Source organism: Clinocottus analis, unplaced genomic scaffold, assembly GCF_023055335.1.
Source record: "Clinocottus analis isolate CAN_PGR_092001 unplaced genomic scaffold, fCliAna1.0.p SCAF_5, whole genome shotgun sequence".
Classification (NCBI taxonomy): domain Eukaryota; kingdom Metazoa; phylum Chordata; class Actinopteri; order Perciformes; family Cottidae; genus Clinocottus; species Clinocottus analis.
Window position 1 is genome coordinate 4,204,123 of NW_027176207.1, and position 23,211 is coordinate 4,227,333.

The 23,211-nt window shown below is 44.5% G+C and overlaps 3 protein-coding genes across 6 annotated transcripts; 2 read left to right on the top strand and 1 right to left on the bottom strand.

Moving 5' to 3' along the window:
- The first annotated feature begins 488 nt into the window (after positions 1-488).
- On the top strand, positions 489-10,423 carry hnrnpl (heterogeneous nuclear ribonucleoprotein L). Of its 4 annotated transcripts, none has more exons than XM_068600222.1 (14): positions 489-643; positions 1,211-1,329; positions 2,057-2,294; positions 2,470-2,555; positions 2,686-2,782; positions 2,887-2,959; positions 7,533-7,568; positions 7,825-7,893; positions 7,998-8,248; positions 8,585-8,706; positions 8,796-8,997; positions 9,090-9,147; positions 9,294-9,389; positions 9,532-10,423. In XM_068600222.1, exons 1-14 carry the CDS (start codon positions 521-523, stop codon positions 9,588-9,590), a joined length of 1,629 nt encoding a protein of 542 aa, XP_068456323.1. In that variant the 5' UTR covers positions 489-520; the 3' UTR covers positions 9,591-10,423. The 4 variants fall into 4 exon arrangements, with proteins under 4 accessions (XP_068456323.1, XP_068456322.1, XP_068456325.1 ...); XM_068600221.1 differs by having other exon boundaries at positions 7,825-7,891; positions 7,990-8,248; XM_068600224.1 differs by lacking the exon at positions 7,533-7,568.
- Positions 10,424-11,356: 933 nt separating this feature from the next.
- LOC137802103 (interferon regulatory factor 2-binding protein 1-like) lies at positions 11,357-15,898 on the top strand. Its single transcript, XM_068599692.1, has 2 exons — positions 11,357-13,532; positions 14,997-15,898. Exon 1 carries the CDS (start codon positions 11,567-11,569, stop codon positions 13,502-13,504), a length of 1,938 nt encoding a protein of 645 aa, XP_068455793.1. The 5' UTR covers positions 11,357-11,566; the 3' UTR covers positions 13,505-13,532; positions 14,997-15,898.
- Positions 15,899-15,957: 59 nt separating this feature from the next.
- Positions 15,958-20,970, bottom strand: micu2 (mitochondrial calcium uptake 2). The gene is made up of 12 exons (XM_068600616.1): positions 20,725-20,970; positions 20,318-20,450; positions 20,044-20,075; positions 19,869-19,944; positions 19,705-19,752; positions 19,279-19,361; positions 18,529-18,582; positions 18,295-18,392; positions 17,372-17,543; positions 17,177-17,285; positions 16,919-17,076; positions 15,958-16,439 (listed from the first exon to the last, which is right to left on the bottom strand). The coding sequence occupies exons 1-12, from the start codon at positions 20,920-20,922 to the stop codon at positions 16,335-16,337; spliced, it is 1,266 nt and encodes a 421-aa protein (XP_068456717.1). The 5' UTR covers positions 20,923-20,970; the 3' UTR covers positions 15,958-16,334.
- Positions 20,971-23,211: the final 2,241 nt, after the last annotated feature.

Consider the following 23,211-nt stretch of genomic DNA (forward strand, 5'->3'; position numbering starts at 1 on the left):
TCCTGGGTTAATGTTTTATTGTTGTTGTTGTTGTTGTTTTAAATGAATGACAGGGTTGTTACAGGTTAGCAGTGTTCCTCTGCGCTGGGTCTGTTTAAAATGTGTAACCCATGGTGTATAACCCCACCTCCTCTCCTGTAGTGATTGACAGGATAGATCGATCAAGATGTGTAGCTTGTGATGGTCTGCTGCATTCACGGGAAATTATGAAACATGAGCACCCGAGTCGAAATGCCACAATGGTTGTCAGATCGCAATTGTAAGAGGAAAAACTGTTCATAAAAAAAGACAAAGTCATCCAATCATCCTAACCTTTGATTGCTATTGGAGGATACGCATTCATAAGTAGAACATTTATAATTATTTTAATATTTGTCAACAGAATACAATGTGATTTTAGGAACTCCGGTGGAAATAAGCTAGCTATGGACAATAGTCAAATCGAGTTGTTGTTTTTCCAGATATTGCACGAATCTTGCTTTCAGAGGTCCAAAAAGGTATCCCCTTTTTCCCACATAACATGAACGCAGCCATAACCCGGCACAGGGGACAGGACAACATGGCTGCCGCTGCGGGCCGATACTACGGAGAAGGCGGCAGAGCAACGAAAAGACAGAAAACGGAGGAAGGAGGAATGACAACGGTGAGGCGTTCTCGCTGGTCTTCATAGTCAGTATCTTATTATGCTAAAACGTGCTCGGTTTTGTTATTCTAGGAGATGCTTTTAGCCTGACAAAGTAGTGCTTATCTACCAGCTAACAGCTAGCTGAAATATCGAAGCTAGCTGACGTTATGTTGGGTTTGAATAGAAACACGAATAGAAACAATAGAAACACGTTAAAGCGGTGACGGAGGTGGTCTAATAGATATTTTAGAACGTTAGATACTAAACTACACGCATTTACCATTTTCTTTCCTGTAAAATGTATATATATATATATATATATATATATATATATATATATATATATATATATATATATATATATATATATATTAGTTAACCATAAGCGTTCACTATTAATGTTGATATCCAGCGCAATAAGGGCTATTTTATTAGACGGACTGTCTTGGTCTGCTATTCAGGCCCAACGAACATTCACGTTAGTTATCTCTGCCGGACTCCTGCGCCATCGCTTTTTCAACCAGCTGTGGACACATTTCATGGACCTACAAGCGTCATGTTGTGCGTGTGTGCGCTCCTTTGCAGGAGAACTACGATGACCCTCACAAACCGCTCCCCTCCTCGGTGGTCCACATCAGGGGCTTGGTGGACGGTATCATGGAGGCTGACCTGGTGGAGGCCCTGCAGGAGTTTGGAGCCATCAGGTAAAAACGGAGCCCCTGCAGTCTGTCTGTATATGTCTAATGTGCTCTCTCTGTTCTTTACTGGTATTCATGTGCCAGGTCAGGTCTCATTGGACTTAATTTGTCAGCAATTACAATAACCTCTTAAAATGCATTTACAGACAACCCCGTCCAGAACTACTGTCATCCAATCAAGCTGTTACGACCATGTAGAGTAGCCAATTTGAAATGTGATTTCACATTTCAAATATATAAAATTAATACTGTGTGTGTGTGTGTGTGTGTGTGTGTGTGTGTGCGTGCATGTGTGTCTTTCAGTGGGCCAAATGTTCAGTTGTAAGTCACCTGAACACGGCCCAATGTGAGATGCTACAATTACTTATTTTATTAAAATGGTCTGTGATAAAAAATAAAATGTGTTTGAAAATGGGCCGTTGCAAAACATGTCAATGAAAGATGTATAAAAAACAAATAGGTTCACCTCAGAAGTTTTCAACAACAATAACAGCCTGTCGGTAGTGTGGACTGGCGCAGTGTCTCCCTCCATCTTGTGAGTGAATGGGCAAAGTTTTGCTAGTAGAGGAAAAGTGGTTAACGAGAGATGTGAAAGATATTGAGAATGTATTGACATACGTGAATCCAAGTCGGACCAAGTAACAATAAACATTTATTTGATACGTGCCTTCACTCATAAAACATGGTTCCGACATCTAGCCTGTAATTTTCTTCTTTAAATCTTCATTCACAGTTATGTTGTTATGATGCCCAAGAAGCGGCAGGCCCTAGTGGAGTATGAGGACACGAGTGGTTCCTGTAACGCTGTCACATATGCAGGAGAAAATCAGGTTTACATTGCCGGTCACCCCGCCTTCATCAATTACTCCACAAGCCAAAAGATCTCTCGGCCAGGTGACTCAGACGACACCCGGAGCGTCAACAACGTCCTGCTTCTCACTGTCATAAACCCCATCTATCCCATCACCACGGTAACTTTATCATACAAAATAACCTTATGACCGGGTCACATCCTGATTTGTGTAGTAGTCTGTTGAAATAGATGTGTTACTATATGATTACAAATTCAGACAGAATCATTTATTTGATCACTGAACATGTCGATGTCAGTTAAAATAAAAGGGACTTATCTGTGTGCCTCCGCAGGACGTGCTCTACACTATTTGTAACAACTGTGGACCTGTGCAGAGGATCGTCATCTTCAGAAAGAATGGTGTTCAGGCCATGGTGGAATATCCTTTTTAGTGATTGCCTTTTGCATTTGGACACACTATAATTGTACACTGTGTTGATGTTTAATTAACCCGGGCCCCTGAGAAATTTTGATTTTAATCAGACCTCACCTTAACTCATTGCTGCCACGTTTGACTCGGTCCAAAGTGCTCAGAGGGCCAAAGCCTCTCTGAATGGGGCAGACATTTATTCTGGCTGCTGCACTCTAAAGATTGAGTATGCCAAGGTAAGCTTATGGCCATGTCTCATCAACTGTGGAGGCTGTTAAATTAATGTTAAACGTTGATAAGAGGAAACTGGTCTTGATGTTTTTTGTAATGTAATCCACAGCCAGCACGACTTAATGTCTTCAAGAACGACCAGGACACGTGGGACTATACAAACCCCAACCTCAGTGGCCAAGGTAACATGCAGTCCCCGACCCTTTCTTCCCCTTATATTCTTCCTCTCATTCCACTGTATGGGATGTTTAGGGCTCTCCGCCTCCGGGGTTATTGCCTTTGATCACTGGTGAATGGTTTCACCTACTGTTCGCCATGCTACTCAGCTCAGTGGTCAGAGGCAGTATTCCCTCGATGCCTTTCACAGTCTTCATGCATTTTTCTCGTCACACAGCGGGCTCATAGTAAGGGCATGAGGAGCAACCTCAAGGGCAGCCAACCTTAATTACAGGCTCATGCATGTGAGAAGCCCTACGCACTCGTCACAGTAGCATAAGTAGGTGCACCATTCGTTACGCAGATCCACATTCCCTACAGAGCATGTCACAGCTATACACCCTCACAGCCCTGCCTACTCTACACTACAGAGACTATCGCACCTGTTATTCCTTCAAACATAGTGGAGATTTTATCATAGCTTATATTCAACATTGCACTAGCCAGCTGAGTTGACTCGTGAGACCATTTGGCACACCTCTGGTTAAAGGTACTATGAAACCACTCCTGAGATCTTGAACATTTCTCAGGCTTGGATTTACTTAACAGGTACTTCTGCACGAGGGTGGGACTTAATGATGGGCGGCTGGGGTTTGGGGGTAGCTGGAGCATAAACGCAATGATCACCGTCAGTGACACCGAGATGTTGAGGCTTAAACATCAAACTGTGGTGTTGAGTGTAGTGTTGTTATTGGATGGATGAATTTGCACAAGTTTCAAGTACATAGTTTCAAAATAATGACACTAAAAAGTTAGCTGATTATTCTGGGTTACATTACACATGTTGCTATGTTTTGCATATAACCATTGAACAACAGATGTGAGACACAAGAACATTTTACATTTCATGGGACCTTATAGAACAACGTATATTAAGAACAAGCTGCATCGACATTGTTAAGCTTTCAAATCAATATTTTTGGCAAAGATCATGTGAACATTGTTTTTTAAAGGTATGGATTACAGCATTTGTTATTGGATATGTGTTCTGTTGATGTAATACTAAAACAACAACTTAAAAACCAAGCTCCTTGCATACCTGAAACCTCCATGAAAGAAAACGAATCAGCCACTCACTTTATGACAGAGATTCTTCTTTGCCACTATACAATGACAGAAATATGAGATACTGCTTCAGGCAACTAGGCAAACTGTTAAGCAGTCCGATCATTGGCTATGGGATGAAGAAGATGATACTGCAATTCACATTTGCCTTTGTGGTCCGCAATACTGTAGTTTTAAACCTGATTAGACAAATACTTTACTTAAATGTATCTGTGTTGAGGATTTTTTTTTTCATTTTCATTTTTGACCAATCACTGTTAAATGATGTAGTTGTTTTTTCTTGTACCAGGGCCACAACATGTACATTCCAGGTCTTATACAGGTGTCTGACATCTTTCTTATCGTTTTCGCTGCCTTACGAGCCAGAGGTACTCCTTGTGTCCTCACTGTGCAAACTCATACAGGCTTACTTCAACCTCTACAGCTACAGCACAACAGCACCCACAGCCACAGCTAATGTAAATCTGCTCTGTGGCATACATCGGACACAGTGGGGCAACAAATACCGGAACACAACCTCAACTCAGTACTTCCTTATTCCAAGTCCATCATCACCACTACCTCCACCACCTGACATGGGAGTCCATTTTATCTTTTGGTGGTGGTCACTTGCCACCATTTCAGTTTTTAAAGGAACAGAAATACTCCCACGGCCACGCGAACAGACACCTCGCATATCCACCACAGACTGACGTTGATAGATTGATAAGCATCGACCCCCACCGCTCTGCCTGTACAGCACATCTCATCCGCAGAGCCCGCCGAAGAGTCACAACACATTGATGATGGGGGCTGGGAGGCAGGCGCGTTGGTCGTTGGGATGTGCCTGCCATAACACAACCACAGGGAGCAACAGAGGAGTTTTCAGACACACTCAGCCTGACCAGGGAACAGACGATACCACACACTGGGGCAGTAAACAAACAAACAAAGAGGCCATTCCCTTTCCCAGATGCTAACACCGCTCGTCTCTACCATCCTTGGGCGAACACAACACAACGAGCCGAATATCCACGGCAACACACAGCTGAACTGCCATGACAGCACATCGTCACGCAGATATTCCAGATGACTTATGACAAGTGCTAGACGCCTTTTCCGCTTTGCCAGAGGCTGACAGCTATTAAACCAAATAAGCAGGCATCATGTGAGCGTCCATTTTTTTTACACAAGAAGAAATATCCACGGGGGGGCCTATGAAGACACAAGCATCAAACACCTATCAAGCATACAAGCACAGAGGCAAACAGATTCCAAAATCCTTTCCTAAAGCTTCCTACATTTATGGACTCTAGTGTTTTGTTTTCCCCCTGTATCTTCTTCCCCATTCCCCCTCCTCTCTGTGCTGTTCTTGTGTTGTTTCTGCGTTGTTTCATTTTCCCTTTTTTTGCACTGGCCCATAGTTGATGCCTTTAACGCCTCCCGTGTGATGCAGGTTTGGCTCAGTGTGTCTGTGGACAGACAGCCCATTCTCAAACGGTGCAAATGTCCTGCTTTGTGGTCAGAGCACGGTAAGCTGGAAATGAGCCCTTTGAATAGGAACTGTCCAAACAAACCTGCAGCAAGTCAAAACCCAGCATGGATGCGTGGATGTACTTTTCTTTCTGGTGGTTGGAATACAAGGAAGGGAAGAAGGAAGAAAAGAATGAAGAGGGAGAATGAGTTGAGGCTGGAGTCAAGAGGTTGGCAGGTAGCATCCTTGCTGAAGACTGCCCCCTACCTGCCCACTGTGTCCCATGCTCCATGTGTGGTGCTGTAAGTACTTGACAGAATGAATTCATAATCTGAATGAAAATGATTGTGAAACGAAAACAACGTGACTGTTGTTGAAGTGTTTAGGCATCATGTTCATACTACAATATGGTAAAGGCCCACAGCAACACTTGCAAACAACATATGTCAGTTATGGAATTGACAAACTGGCTTTGAATTGTCATGCTAAGTTCTATAATGTATCTTCTTTTTTTTTTCTCGTCATACCACCTCATGTGGGGTTACCATGCGCCTTACCATCCAAGAGAGTGGGTCAGTCAGTAGTTAAACAATTCATTTGTAAGAAGAAAAACACTTTTTTTCATCAAGGAGGGAGTGAAAGGGGCAGTGTTACACTTTTTGTAGCACTAGTTGCTGCATGGTTGGTTACAAAATTATGATTTTATTTTACAGATTTGGGTTTTCGTTCAGGTACTTTTTATTTGGTTTTGCACTATTCTCAGGTTGCTGTCACATCTGGTGGTGGCACATTATTAAACATTTAAAATAGGTAGTTTTTTTTATCAGTTCTCTTTATGTAAGCTACATTTTTTATTCATAGTGCAACATTCTGGGTTGTGGAGGTTGTGCTTGTCCCAATTAAAGTCCCAATATTTGGTGACTACGCCAAGTGAACTCTCCCCATGTTTCTTATTGACAGGTGACTTGAGTTGCACATTCAATGAGCAATCTGCAGTACAGAGTGCATTATAATCGGTGTACCTGCAGTCTCTACGCACATCCGAACTACCCTGCAGATTCATATTTTGGTTACATTTAAGGTTGTACTTGGGATAGTAAATCTAATCATTTAATGGAACAGATGTTAAACGGATTTGATGTCTTAAGCAAACTGTAACCAAAATATAAATACGTTTGGGTCATAATAAGAAATATATGTTTGACCCCTGTGGCCTTCACTGGCTGGCTGTTTCTATACGGTAGTGTGGATCTCTCCTTGATGATACGTTACTTATTAATATGTTTTTTTTTATTATTGCAGAGCTGTATTTTCCAAAAGTAGTGTAAGTTGAGGGATGCATCATGAGAAACATTTAGGCTTCAGCAGTTGCAATTGACGCAGACTTGTTGATGGTCCTTAAAAAGCGATGTAGTCAATATATATATATATATATATATATATATATATATATATATATATATATATATATATATACTGCTAATTATAGCATACAATCAAGTATGTAAAGAATGTTAATTACACTCAATTCTAACACTCAATTTTAAATAAGAACATTAAATGCTGTTTTCATAAGTGATCGCCATGACTAGATTGTCAATCTACTAAACCACAGGAAGTTGCCTTTATGAATCAGGTTTGGTTGAACAGAGCTTTTTTTACATCCAATATTATGGGGGAAAAATACTTTTTTGTTGAGTACTTTAAAGCCCATTCTACAAATTGGGTGTCATCTTTTTTCATTCTTCCACAATGCAACCTCGCCAAAACAATTGCTGTCAAATCACTTCTGGTATTCTACGTCTGTCGTATCTGGTTTGTTTGAACTTGTGTAGGTCTGATAGTTTTCAATAAAACATCCTGAGAGCTCTTAGCACTGATTTAACCCTCTGATCTTCTACTGGGATCTTTCTACTCCATGTAATCGTCAGTCATGTAATAGGATGTTGATACAGTGTTGCCAAATTTATACTCTCTAATGTTTATTTGGATTTGACCTGTGTATATGTGTACCTGCACAGATGCTGATGGTGAAGGCAATTGGAACAATTCACAAGGTGTGTGTGTTTGTACTGGGATAGTGGATACAAGATGAAAGCTATTTTTCCAAAATCACTGCTAAAAGAAATCTCCATTATGTCACTTATTTGATAAGCAAAACAAAGCCTGCAGACTTTTTTTTTAACACCTAAAGTATTAACCCCCTCTGTTGCATGTCAATCACAACCATGTCCCTTAGTAGCTTGCGGTACCTGTTGGATGTTCTTCGACAAGGAAACTGTTTTATTGGCAACTTTTATTTGACCATTTTAGATCCCAATGCCAATCCTAACAAACGCCAGAGGCAGCCGGCTCTTCTGGGAGACCACCCACCTGACTATGGTAAATATCCCTTGAAGACTTTGGTCTGACATTTCGAAGAATGGATCACACTCCCAGGACTGGATCTGTACCTCAAATGTTGTGGTTTGTCCCCTCTGATGAAGCTGGCCCACAAGGAGGTTATCACGGCTACAATGAGGACAGCTACGGCCCGCCTCCTCCCCACCGCATGGGGCCAGGTATGGGCGGGCGTGGCCGCGGCAGCCAGCGCTACGGCCCCAGTTATGGGCCGCCGCCCCCCGAGTACGGCCCTCACGCCGACTCCCCGGTTCTTATGGTTTATGGCCTCGAGCCCTCTAAGGTCAACGCCGACAAGGTCTTCAACGTCTTCTGCCTCTACGGCAACGTAGAGAGGGTGAGTGGAACACCGTCGGAACGAGTCAAAAGCTGATGGCTGCATACGTCATGGACGACGTCATGCATTTGTGTGATTGTTAGTGCTTGCTGGAGTTGAATAGAGCACCTGCGTATAGTTCATCTTTAACTGATTCATAATTTTTGTACTTTTTTTCAATCCAAAATACTTGTAAATAACTAGTCCGTTTAATATCGACTTCATGTTTTTAGACTGTTAAACAAAACATGCAAATTGAAGTCATGCCCTCATAAACGAATAGACCTTATAGTTAAAGAAAATAATTGCCATTTTTCCTTTTGTGTGCGAGTCAGCTGAATGTTCTTCTTCCTTCAGATTAAGTTTATGAAGAGTAAGCCTGGAGCCGCAATGGTGGAGATGGGAGACTGTTACTCTGTGGACAGGGCCATCACTCACCTCAACAACAACTTCCTTTTCGGACAGAAACTCAACGTTTGGTAAGAGCAGCTGTCCAAACTATTAGAAAACGAGATTATAAAGAAGATGCAGAGCTGGATGAACAACCTTTGACCTTTCCCCACGGCAGTGTGTCCAAGCAGCAGGCTATTGTGCCAGGACAGTGCTACCAGTTGGAGGACAACACCAGCAGCTTCAAAGATTTCCACGGATCCCGCAACAACCGCTTCACCTCCCCGGAGCAGGCGGCCAAGAACCGAATTCAGCACCCCAGCAACGTCCTGCACTTCTTCAACGCACAGCCCGACATCGCTCCAGAGGTCTTCAACCAGGTAAGAAAAGCCACCAGGGTTTCATTTGTGAGCTGCACTTTTTTTATGCACCGCCGCCTCAAACTTCCTCTGAAACTGGTCTTTCCTTCCAGGCATGCGAAGAACTGGGAATCAAGAGCCCCACCAGTGTGAAACTTTTCACCGGAAAGAGTGAGTACTATGATCTACAACCAGGCCAATAGTGTAATATTATAGAAATGCTGTCTTTTATATTTTTTATAAAGTGAAGTAAAGAGTGGGTAGCAGTAGTTGAATTATTTTAGTGACCTAATCAGTCCTGTTGTCTGGCACAAAAGGTGAGCGGAGTTCATCTGGTCTCATGGAGTGGGAATCCATCAATGACGCCATGGAAGCCCTCGCTCTGATTAACCATTTCCAGATGAAAAACCCCAGTAAGTTCTCATCTCTTTGCAATAACATATAAACTTTGTTTGTACATGCTCGTGTAGTTGTACCAAATACTTTAAATGTTATAGCCTTTATATTGTCTTTTACCGTCATCTTTACAACACATGTTTTTGTTTGCTCTTCCAGGTGGGCCTTACCCGTACACACTGAAGCTGTGTTTCTCAACCACACACCATGCCAACTGAACACTTTCCCCACAAACCATTTGTAATGTTTCGTGTCTTTGCATAGTGTTCTCTACAATGTCACGCTCCTGGAAAACATTCGATCAGTAAAATTGACAAAAGCTAGGACTGCTTTGCTTTAGAACATGTTACTTAAACTATGATTTTGTATGATGTATTTACTTCTATCCTATTTTTCAATCAGTTTTATTTTGTATGTTTCTGACACAAGGTTTGAAGAAAGAAAGAAAAACACTACCCTGAAATAATTCAATGTGGACCTCTGTTTGTTTGTTTAGTTTAAACACGTAGAACAGTAATGATGTGAATACTGATATAACCAGTGTTGATGTCTCCAGAGATGATTTGTATTGTATCCTTCATTTCTTCACTCTTGACAGGGAAACCTTCAAGTTCACAGGGAGGTACAAATATACTGGCACGTTCTCCCAAAGAGAAGCGGCTGTTGTTTCCTGACATCTCTGTCCCGCGCTGGTTCGGGTGCCTTCTGTATGTTGATCCCTAAACTATAGAGGATTATCATGAGGAAGATTAAAGGTGGGCGGAGATGAGGGAGCTGGTTATCAGTTTAGCCTCTGTCAAGATGCCATCGTCAAGTCGTCACCTTTTATAGTAAACAATACTGTGAATATAACTTTGGCTGGAATAACTTAAGAGTTAGTGGTTTCAGTTTCCCCTTACCAGCATTAGGTAGCTTGGATCGGGCTAAAGCCCCATCACTACACACAGGTTGTGTGTAGCATAATGCACTCAGACCTGCACTGCATTATTTTCAGTATTACTGTTTGTATTCAGAAGTGCTAGATGAATTAAAGCAGTTAAAAAATGAAAAATTGCCCTTTTTACTTATTCACCTAAAAATGTTTTTATTAATAAAGCATGTTAGCAGAATATCCAAATATCACTTAACTATATACAAAGGGTATGTAGTATACTTATATTTTTTAATTGTAGACCACACTTTGAGTGTTGCGTTGCTGTTTGGATTATTTGCTGGATCTATGCATATATAGCCTGTTGTGGTGTACTTGTGTGTCCATACCAAAATAAATGGAACGCATTTTTCTAAATAAATTGCTCACATACATAAAACTATTTGTTGGAAGATCAGATTCAGCTTTATTGCTACACATGCATTGCATTTGACTCTGGTTACACATTGCTCTTACATAGACAATATACAATAATCAAGATAAATGTTTAAAAAAAAAAAAAAGACAACAGTGCAGATGTCTGATGGATTGTTCATCAGAGTGAAGGCCAGTGAAAAGAAGCTGTTTATGTGTGGTGGTTTTCCATTATTTCACCTTGAAATATGCACTTTGAAAAATATATATAAAAAATACAACTACACCAGGAACTAGATTGTCTCTGAAGCGTTCAGATGAGGCGCGTGGAGAATCACAACACACAGGTAGCAATTTGCAGTAGAACACCACGTGTCCTGCACCCGAGCCACCAGTGTAACGGTCACGTCACGCACACGGGTACCAGGAATATGAAAGGGCTCTGATTTGATGGAGGTCACGTTATCTTACGTTAACCATTGTAGTTCACTTTGAAGTGCCACTCTGGTAGTTGTGTTCTCATAACAACTGGATGTAGACTCGTGTCTCACGGTTCATCGTTCAACGTTGTGGCGTTCACGACACCGGAGAGAAGAAAGCGATGGAAGCAAAAGAAAACTACAACTCCCATGGTGCCCTCCGCCTCAGTCGCGTAGGTGTTTCCGGTGTCTTATAACATTTTACTTCCTTCCACACAGACCGACACGAACAAATCGAGAAGAAGACGTAGCCAACTTTTAAATGCTGTCGTCAGCGGTCGCGTTTTGAGCTCATTCTCTCGTTTCGTTTCCATCGTAAAATGCGCGGCGCGCGGCGTGGTGGCGTCTGAGAAAAGAAGAACTGTTGACAAACGCAGACCGTAACGTGTAGGCCTCCCGAAGAAAGTTTGGTCGAGGGCCTGTAAACAACATGTCCTCCGCCTCGCAGCCTTCCTCCAGACGGCAGTGGTGCTACCTCTGCGATCTGCCCAAGATGCCCTGGGCCATGCTGTGGGAGTTCAGCGAGGCCGTGTGCCGGGGATGTGTCAACTACGACGGGGCGGACAGAATAGAGCTCCTCATCGAAACTGCCAGGCAGCTGAAGAGCACGCACGGGGTTTTAGACGGCCGGTCGCCCGGTCCTCAGCAGGGCAAACCCAGCCCGGCCGGGCCCCTTGAAGCAGGGCGGCAGCATGGGGAGCGTATGGAGAGGGGGAGGGGTGAGTATGGGGTGTCTTCTCGCCTCCCCAACGGGCTGCACAGAGCTGAAGATGTGGCCCTGTCAGAGGGCAGCAGGCAGAGCCCAAACACACGCCGGGCTATAGTTGGGGCAGTCCCTAGTCTCCATGGCGCCATATCCCATGCATTGATAGCTCAGGGATTAGTAGCGGCACCCCATGGTCTTCTAGCCCCCATGTCAGGCTCCAGGGCAGGGGCCACGCCGATCACCGTCTCAGCCGGCCCCATAATGGGTGACTCTGGCAGGAGACAGGTGGTGTCCCTGGGCGTGGGAGCGAGCACCTCAGCTCTGGTGGGTATAGATCCCGCTTTGTGGCGGAACAATGAAGTGATGGCAGAACTGAATGAGGTGGCTCGTTGCCGGGTCGAAGGCTGGCCCAATCGCCCCAAAGCGGTCCGGGACGTGCTCGTGGCTCTGAGCAGCTGCGTCCCCTTCAACGTGCGCTTTAGGAAGGACCACAACCTGATGGGCCGCGTTCTGGCCTTCGACACCAGCACATCGCCGGAGTTTGAGCTGAAGGTGTTTGTGGAGTACCCCGCCGGCTCCGGGATGATCTTCTCGGGCATCCCGGACCTGGTCAGGCAGATGTTCCGCGACTCGGCCAAAGACGCGGGTAAAGCGGTGAACTCTGGGCTGCGCTATGTGGAGTACGAGAAGCGGCAGGGCACGGGAGACTGGCGCGGGCTGTCAGAGCTGCTGAACGACGGCGTGCGCATGTTCAAAGAGCCCCCGATTCCAGAGGTCCTGCCCCAGCTGGACGCAGGGTTGCCCATTGCGACCGCCGGACGCTCTGTACCAGCAAAGAGCACAACTCGCCGCCGCAAGGCCTCCCCGGGCTCCGAGAACGGGGAGAGCGAGGGCAGAAGCGAGGGCAGAAGCGAGGGCAGAAGCGAGGGCAGAAGCGAGGGCAGAAGCGAGGGCAGGAGCGAAGGCAGGAGCGAAGGCAGGAGCGAAGGCAGGAGCGAAGGCAGGAGCGAGGGCAGGAGCGAAGGCAGGAGCGAAGGCAGGAGCGAAGGGAGGCCCGATCACCCGGCGAGAGAGCCGTGGCCCCGGGGCACGTACTCCGGCATGGAGCCGCTTCCCGGCATGGCCGCCCCACAAGAAGGCCCGCCCCGTTTACACAGCCAGCCCTCGCCCATTTCCGCGCTGATGGGAGTCGCAGACAGCCTGAGCTCTAGCCAGATGGCCAGAGACAGCCCCGGCATGTCCACGGCCCACTCCTCCTCAGCCGGGCGCCCCACCAGCGGCAGCCCCTCCACCGCCTCCACCTCAGTCTCCCAGGCGGCCTTGGGGCAGGGCTTGAGCGCGGCGGGCCAGAGCAGCAACGCCGGCGCCGGGGAGTCCACCAGCAACGCCCAGGGCACCCTGCTCTGCTGCACCCTCTGCCGAGAGCGCCTGGAGGACACCCACTTTGTCCAGTGTCCCTCCGTCCCGCACCACAAGTTCTGCTTCCCCTGCACCCGGGGGTTCATCCGCAGCCAGGGTCAAGGCGGGGAGGTGTACTGCCCCAGCGGAGAGCGCTGTCCCCTGGCCGGGTCCTCCGTGCCCTGGGCCTTCATGCAGGGGGAGATCTCGACCATCCTGGCCGGAGACGGAGACGTGACGGTGAAGAAGGAGAGCGACCCTTGACGTCTCCATCTTGTTGTCGTAGTGAATGGTAAGACGATGAGAACACGCGCTTCTGCATCTGTCTTAGGTCGACCGACGCGCTGTCCTGAGGGATGGACATCAGCTTTAATAGAACATTATTTTATTGCTTTATTTGGTAGGGACAGGATAGATTAATACAACGTTCCTGCAAATGTGCCAGAGTTGGCTAAAAGGCTGTTTTTCATCTGTGGTCCCCGGACAGATGTTACAAAGTTACCCTAAAAAACAATATCAGATTTAAAATTGTGAAGTTAGCGTAATTTTCCCTTTCAGAGCATGCAGAAACAATAAAAGGGAGAATATTAATACGAGTAGAAACATCATTCAGGACAGTTTTAAGATGTGCAACACAGGCCCATAAACAAGACATGAAAAGCAAATACACACGGAAGAATTCTGTCCAATAGAAACATGGACGAGACAAGATGATGCTGCGTTGTTAGACACTAAAAACCAAAATATATAAATCAGTCTGAGGCAGCAAAACAAAAGAGATGCATGCAGGGAGATGAGGGTCCACTGGCAATTACAAGGCAGATAGACAGAGAGACAGAGCTGGTACTAATGAACCATTTAGTGAAGTATGTGTATTTTAAAATGACAAGCAAAATAGATTAAACTAATCAAAACCAATTTGAGTCCCTGATAAGAAATTTAAAAAAAAATAGTTGCAAAAGAGATTTTTGCTAATCAGAAACACTATCAGTGTTAGAACCATGGTACTGTTTATTATTAGTATTTTGTATTCTTCATCTTGGCTTACAAAGACTTGGAGTAGAGCTCGGTGTGGCTGATCTGTAAAGCAGGTCATCCGTCCATCACGTCCCTCATGATGTCCTTCCAGACCACACGGAGGTGAATGAAGGAGCGCGGTCAGACTGTATCTCAGAAGAATGTTTATTCGGCATGTAATCGCCGTAATAATTAGGAATGCGCAGGATCGGCCCATTGCGTAGACATGAAAACAAAGGTGCGTCTGTCGTGGTGCCAACAGAGTTCTCAGTAGTAGACTTTTTGAGTTCAGATTGATCAAATTCACAAGATGCTCTGTCGAATGGGTGACATAAACAACGGCGTCATCTCTCAGCCGTGAGGTCTCTGGCAGTCCTCTGCGAACAGACGTCTCTAATATTAGACCTAGGGCTTTCTGCAGGATTTACCAACTCTCAAGGGCAAGACTTTAGGCATTTGACCTTTTTTATATCCCACTTTTCTACTCGTGCTGCAACATTTCCCAGTAGTTTTCAAGAAGTGATTAATTACTGTGACCTGGACCCCAGACAAGTGGCAGGAAAATGATAGACGCATTAACTATTTATTTTTTTCTTTGCTAAAATTAACTTTAGACTGAGTGGATTCTAGTTTAGGGGCACATAACTAGCCTGAAATAACCCATTAGAAAAGAAAGCCCCATTGTTAACCTACTGTTTGTTTAAAATGTGACCCATTTTTTCTTCTTCTCTCCCCTCAGTGGATCAAACACTTTGAAAGCACTTCCCTATTATCTCGAGCAGAGGTCCACTTCGGCTGCAGTTCATCATGTGTGCCTCTGAGAACAGAATGACTCTGAACCCCAGGAGAACAGCTACACACACACAGCTACAAACACACACACACACACCGCTAACTAAAGAAGAGGGACGCGTCCGTCGATCAGAGGGGGAGGGAGGGCCCTCGGCTCACCTGCGAAGGCCGAGCTGCTTGCGTCCCGGCCAAATGGAGTGCTGAACCAAATCTCTTCCCCCTCCTCCTTTCCAGAGCATCGGAGGCCTCGTCGTCAAAGCCCAGGATAGAAAGCACACGCTTGTTTTAGAAACGACAATCTGTTTTGGTCCTTTTTGTTTTGGTTCTACATGTTGTTCCCATGCAGATGGAGGACAGCAACATTTAAAAGAATCAAGCGATTCTTTTAAAAAAACAAAAAACAAATGAATGTTCAAAATGTGGCAAAACCAATTGGTCCTTAAAAGTCAAGGATTGAAGAAAAAAAAAATGTAATCCCACAATATGTCTCTTAGGTATTCTCCTCTTATTGTATGTCAAAAATGTGAATTTACTTTCAATATGGCTATGTAATTTCTATTTTTGATACAATACAAATTTCTATGTATTTGTTTATAGTGATAAGAAGACCAAAGATGGCTTCATGCTCAATGTAATTTTATTGTATTGTAGCCGTGTATGCTGTACTCACTGATGACCTCGGCGTCAGTCACTAATTTGTTCATCTATCACAGAGGTAAGCTTGTCATTTTGTCTATTTACTTTTTTTTTATTGTATGTATGGTAAGATAATTAGCACCACAATCTTCAATGGTTAACCCACATACTCATGTGACCTGAACGGGTCAATTCTACAATAAATTACAAAATAGTTACGAGTCACGGACACTTTATTCTTTCAGCCTCACAAGTGCAGCGTTGAGTCGATGGCATTTTTTAAGAAACTTTATTTGATAAATATTTTTGACAAGAAGAACATCGTGAAAAACCCACACCAGAAAAAAAGTCATTGAAAATGCATTAATGGCCACTGAATTAAAAGGTAGTGAACGTTTCCAGACAGCGTGGGAGCGTGTAGAGTGCAAAACGTGATTATAAAGCGATCAGACTCTGAATAGAAAATGCACAACTTGAATTAAGCACACGGACCAGTACACTAGCACTAAACAATAAAAACTAATGTTTTGTAAACACAACTAGAACCCGTTCTTCAGCGAACATCAGACAATAGATGGTTGATCTGTAAACGTATCGTTTGTACACAAGATAGTGGTGTAAATCCTTTGTTTCTTGACCTGGCGGCGGTTCAGAAGGGGCACCCGGTCTCCGCCCCCAGGGCCTCCTGAGCCGCTTTCATGGTCTCCCGCTTCACGCACCGCCAGTAGCCGGGAAAGCCTTTCTGATGCTGCACCTGAGGGCGAGACCGGGGTTACTCCATCAGACGGTCCCATTGTTCAAAATGCAACACTGGAGCAATTGACAACATATCTACTGATTTATTTTGCATATAGTTTGCCATGCTAAAAAGGTCAATCTTATAAGTGGAGTTTTTTTCTTCCCCCTTCTTATTTCATCAGCAGTAAATTTGATTACTTAAATAACTTGTTAGCAGAATAATTCAGCAATTCCAGGAAATATGAATAACATTTTCTGCATAGATTTGCAGATGGATTAGTTAGTGAGCCTTAGAAGGGCTGGTGGGCGGACCTCTGGAACAAGGCTTCCCTTCTTTATGCTAAGCTAAGGTAACCAGCTCCCGGCTGCAGGTCCATATTCAGCATACAAACGTGAGAGGAGCGTGAGCAATTTCCCCCAAAATGTCCCAACTATTCCTTTCACAAGGCCGCGTGTGTGTGTGTGGCGATTAATGAAAACACTGACGGGACCCACCTTCAGACCTCGCAGCACTCTGTCTTTCATCACGCCCATGAACTCCTTGTGGCTCAGGCAGTTGTCTCCGTCCATGTCGAACAGTTTGAACACCGTGTCCAGCACGCTCTCGGACAGGTCGTGGCCCGTGGCGATCCTCACGGCTCGCTTGAACTGGGCTGCAGCGAGAGGGAAAGGGAAACAATGGCGTCGCCTGCTGCGTGTTCAGTGTGCAGAGCGAACGGGGCCGCGATCTGCCCGACAAGAGAGGACACTCACCCATTCCAACGGGACGGTTGGCTCCGGTCACCAGTTTCACAGAAAAGGCGAAATCCTCCAGGTTGTTGGAGAAGAGGCAGAAGGCTTTGAACTCATCAAATGTAATACTCTGCAAGACAAGAGGTCCACTTCACTCGGGTGCTACACTGAAGGACCTTTTTACAGCATTTTGGGGAGGGGGATGGGTCCTCTCACCTGGCCGGCGGGGATCCTCCTCCTGATGTTTTGCCAGTAGACTTCGTTGTCTTCTTCGTTGGTGTAGTGCAGCAGCCACTCTGCAAAGTCCTCTCTCCGCATGGTGTCCATACCTCTGGAGAACTGCATGAACTCCATCTCCTGGACTTCGGCCTGCAGGTCCTCCATGAACCTGGGGAACAGAGAACGTGACGCCTGAAGACCCAGGAGTCCTGCTGAGGCTGCAGCTAAGACATCCGTTTCATTCTCTTGAATGTCTCGACTGCATCGGTTTACCACTTTCGCTTCTGTATTGATCGCAAAGTTTGCTCTCATTTAAGAAACCAAAGCTTGGATATTTCGGTCTCGTGAGTTTAACCACCTAAAAGACCGTAAGATACAGTAATGCTAAATAGCATGCAACAATTTCACTACTGTAACAGACACCAGTTAACTTTGTGTCACGTCGATGGCCATGTCGTGATGCTGCTCTCCCTGCAAACGCATTGATTCAGGGGCTGCATGGTTGTGACGAGCGCTGCAACCCGTGCTGCTGATGTGAGGCCTGGAGCCTGAACATGTGACTCTGTTCTGCACTTTGCGTGAGAGGACTGAATGAAGTGTCGAGTGTTGAGCCAAAGCGATTGTAATACAAGCGCTAGTTCCAACCTAACTAAAAGGTCAAAGGTTAAATGTAAAATGTTCGTTGATTTCATCATTAGATCAAACCTTGGCTCAGATTTATCTTAACTTGAATTTTTTTAGAAAGTTCTCTGATTTTTTCTAAGTGTCTGTAATGCTACGGTCCCTATTTTAAAAATAAATATTAAACTATTACATGTTTTTGCAGGATTCTGCTGACCGTAACATTTAAATGTAGACTTGTCCACACCATGTGATCACCGTCAGCAGCAGGTGTATGTCTGTTTGTCTCATTCCCTCACCTGCGGAACTCCTGATACTGCAACTTGTTTTCTCCTCTCTTGCCGAAGAAGTAGGCCTGCAGAGTGGTGTTGGCGCTTTCCCCGTCTTCCGGTGGTTTCTGTAAACAATCGGGGAATGTACAACCACACCCAGCTTTGTGAATATGACGACCGGCAATGCTCTGCATTAGCGACGCTAACAAGATGACTCAAATCAAGCACGGCTTCCCTCTGGAGGGAACGTGAAAAACCCACCTCTGTGCTGTCCTTCAGGACTTGCCTCTTACTTTTCCCAATGATTTTCTTCAGCTTCAGAAGAAGAAAAAAAAAAACATTGTTAATATTCAACCAGAGAAATTGAGAATTAACTTCTGAACTGGATTTTATTAAATGGCTGAATCTGAACATAGATCCCTCGTTACTGAACTGCCATAATAAATAAATAAATAAATAAATATTTTAAATCTACGTCTACGTCACACACACACAGACACTGGGGCAGAGGACAGGCCATGCACCTCTTCTCTTACTCAAGGCTTTGGGCTTGTTCACGATATGAGAATACAACTAAAGGTGCATAGCGTGCCGACATGCAGCCTACTGGCCCGGTCCCGGTCTGGACTCGGCACAAGCATGTCAAGTGGCTCTAAATAAATGGACTAAACTGCGGCGCTGACTGAGGCCGAAGGAATGCAAACACACGACCGGGTGGAAAAAGTGGCTCGTAGCGCGGCTCTCCCTCACCTTCACGCGGCGCCATGGTCCATACTTACACCCGCCGTGGCATCAGTGCTTGAGGCAGCATTAAAAAGGTGGCAAAATATTTTGAAATTTAAATGCACACACACACACAACAGAATAACAATCCTCTCTGTGTCCTCCCATGATTACAGCGCTTCCATGTGAAACAAATGTGTGTTGTGTTCAGTTTTACTGAAGTACACTGTTCACATCTCGCCAATAACAAAAGAAAAAGTAAATCCGGAGATATATCTGGGGTCGTACCTTGCGAAATTCCTTTTGGTCCACTTGCTCGTTGCCGTCAATGTCGAGCATTTTGAAAGCTATGTGAAATCCTGTGCGCGGCTCTGCAACAGTAATGTTACCGTTATATTGTCAGTTAGAGAGAGAACTATACCAGTATATTTACTACACACATACACACAGTCACCAAAAAATCAACCCACTCGGTCAGTAGGGCAAAGCTGCATTTCTGCTGCGACAGCCTGGAAAACAGCCTTAAAACACAAATCAGGTCAAACAGCTGCTCCACTGTCATGTGCAGGTGTGCATAAGCTTGGACAACCAACAGAGGGAGGCGGGGGGGAGGGAAGCGGAGCAGTATTCTTGCAGAAGAGAAGAATATGCACATGCATCCATTTAGCACGACATCCCTGAGAGGTGTGTGTGGGGGTCTGGGAATCTACTCACTGGTCAGGATGGTCAGCAGGAACAGATACTCCGTGTAGGATATCAAACCTGCAAAGGAAAGAGCACTGAATTTTACTCAGGGAATATGATCACCGACACATATATTGATTGGCTTCTGAAAACAATTGTGGCATTTGTTGGCTACGGACAGACAGAAGACTCACCGTTGTCTCCGATGGATCTGAACAGCTCGTTGCCGGCCCGGGCTTTAGAGGCAGCACCCAGCATGCAGTTAACATCCTGCAAAAACACCAACAACAAAACAAACAGGTCACGGCACAAAGTGCTCTCCGTGGGCCGTTTAAAATTAATTTACACATCGGGATGGTGAAGGCATACTTTTGCTGTTAGGTTTTTCTTCTGCAGCTTTCCTATAAGAGGAGGAGGGACAATTTGTTAATAAGAACACAACAACATGTATTTTTCCCCCACATGTACCTTGGTTTTATACATCTGAATGTCAAGAATGGATCTCAATATCTGACTGGAATCACATCCGTGGATGTGATGCAACACAAAGGGTCTAACTTAGGGGTCAGCGGTGTCTCCTCCCTGAGAGGTCAGACTAGCCCATCACTGGCAGTAGAAGGAGACAGGGGCAGTGCAGGCTTACGGTCAACGTTCTCAAGCATCACCGAGAACAGAAAGTCCCTCGGGGTCATGTAGGGCTCCTGATCGTAGACCACCGAGGCGAACTGGTTGAAGCGGACCTTTCTGGCGGATGGATATGGGGCTGCAGCAGCGACCTGAAACGGCACAGCAAGGGAAACAAACAAGACCCGACGTGAAGACGCAGTGTTGGCCTGACAGCAGGGAGGGGAGGGGCGCTGTTTGTGGATACTCAAGTAACTGACGCCCTTCTGTAAATATTAATGGGTGTCGCTATTACTTCGACTTATCAGCATTTTACTCGACGTTTTAAACCCTCAGACATGTGAAACGAACAGTCGTCACGTGTGCCACTGTGCTCCGGTTTCAACGATATAAACTTTTATTCGCCATGTTGAGTTCTTTACTCACTTTTGGAACCTCGGCGTGAACGGCGAAGGGCAGAGTCCTGTTGTTCGCACGATACTGGTAATAACAGAGAGCGCCAGTCCCGATAAGGGACCCCAGGATACCGGGTCCCACGGCCCGGCGCAGTGCCAAACCTTTTAGGGACCCAGGGCTCCTCAAAACATTCCTCAAGACGGCGGCGACCCTTCCCCAGCTGGCCATTTTACAGGAACTAGCTCGGTAGCTGGCAGCGTGAACTCCGGAGGCTTCCGTAGCTGCGTACTGTATGTGGGCAGGGAGCTGCACTGGTCACGTGACGCCCGCAAGTCCAGAAATGAATGAATAAAGGAATTTAGAGAATAATACTTAATATAGATAAATACATCCTGACAAAATCTATGAAAACAAAAACGATGCAACTTTTTTCAAATTCTAAAAGACAGGACTTCTTTCAGTGATCACATTTTCAAAGATCCCACGAAGACGTGTTCGAAGTCATACTGTATGCACATACTAACATTTAAATATTAATTTGTGTTTTATATAGTCTTCACATAAAAAAGTTGAATTAAATAGTTTAAAGCGCTATCTACTCATCCCTTGTTGACAATAACCAGAATCTATAAAAATGCAGATCATTTTCAATTCAAAAGCTGAACTTCTGGACAGAAGATGTCTCCAACTTAACTGGAAAGTCTTTTCTTATTTTTCCTCATTTGTAACCTAATAACATCACGTTTCCGCATCACATAAGTGACTTATTGGTCCAAGATTGGCTTACAAACTGTGATGTCATAAATGCAGCTGGTAGACATCCAGGTGTTAAACTGAGATTTGAGGTGAGCACAGAGAAACCGCCCTCCTTTAGAAGATTAGAGTTCTCGTGTCCATAGGTTATCTTAAGTGAGAAGAATATAGACAGAAAATGGAAAGAAAGGTTTATTGTTTACTGCAGGAGAAGGAAGACAATCTGCTGTGCCAGGCATACGTATATTTAAATGTCAGTAATAGCAGTAATGTCATTCATAAAAAAGAAAGAAGCTGTAAATGCAGATTGCATGATCACTTTGATCTTGGCTCCTCCTGCAGCAGAAGTGGGCTTTGATTTGAGTTTCTTCTGTAATTGAGGAAAATATTTTAGTTTAAATAGATGTCTGTTAAGTCAGTACAACACCGAATGAGCTCACGCAACGGTGACTGAGTCTGTATCTCTGATGGAAATGTCTTTTTTTCCTCAGGAAGGTTCCCAATAGAGTGGCAGCTATGATAAGAGGTGGTCGAATTCTTTCATGGGGAAAGGTGCGCCAATGCTTCCTTGTTAAAAATGAACTTTAGCTGAGGATACTCTAGAATGATCACCCTTTACCAAATTAAATGAGATAATGCCGTCCCACCGTCCATGTGGCAGTGCCACGATGAAAGGCCTTATGAATTCTCTTTCACAAGATGTCCTTGACCTCGTAATGTTTTCCATTGATGTCTAGAAAAAGTGGTTTGAAGGACATAGGACATCATTTTATCGACTATTTAAAACCTGTATTGTCTCTACTGTCCACCAAGGGGCGCCTCCTCTGGTTGTATAGAAGTCTATGAGAAAATTATTTTACTTCTCTTTTGATTTATTCCCTCAGTAAACATTTTAAACATGTTTATGTCTCAATCTCTAGTTTAAAGTCTTCTTCAATACAACATGATGTTCATTTAGTTAATTATGGTAATTTAAAGTCAAACAAACCATAAAGCAGGCATGCTTTTGGGGCGGGGCTACTGTGATTGACTGTCGTTGAAGCTACTACTTTAATCCATGGTGGACTTTTAGGATGGGCAGTTGGATGTCGTCTAGACGTTTTCCTCACATCCTCAACATTTCTGCGCAGTTTGACACAGTAGATAATTTCATCAGTTTTGGGAAAAAATAACTACTTTAAGCCCACATGTATCGGCCTCAGAGCAATCAGTCATAATAAACCAAGTTTCACAGAGAGAAGCAACTTAAGTCCCATTTCAAAGTAAAGGCATTTTCATCCCATTTCTCAAACTAGCAGAAAAGATTTGGGAGATCTGTGGATGTCTGAGTGACATACAGTATTTGGTCTAATTGTGTCATATTGGAGCCCACTGTGGCTTTTTACAACATTACCAAAAATGCCAGAATACAGTTGCAAGATATATCAACATTCATCTTGATGAAAAAACTGTTAAGCAGTGAGTAGTATAATGTATATTGCAATTTTGATTAATCAAAATCCCAATAATTCATGAGACACCTTAAGACTCCTCTTACAATAACTGTGACACACTCTAAAGGGTCCATCACGGGCCACGCTAACCTACAAGGGGGACAAAAGACAATGGCAAAATTAAGGAATGAACAGATTTTATGAGACAATACCATATTTCATATTTCCACAGACAGATATTGGCAGATGTTACTCAATTTCAATATACACACACATATGATTCAAATGTACAATCTGAAAACACACATCAAGTTGTGCAGTTTGTGCAATA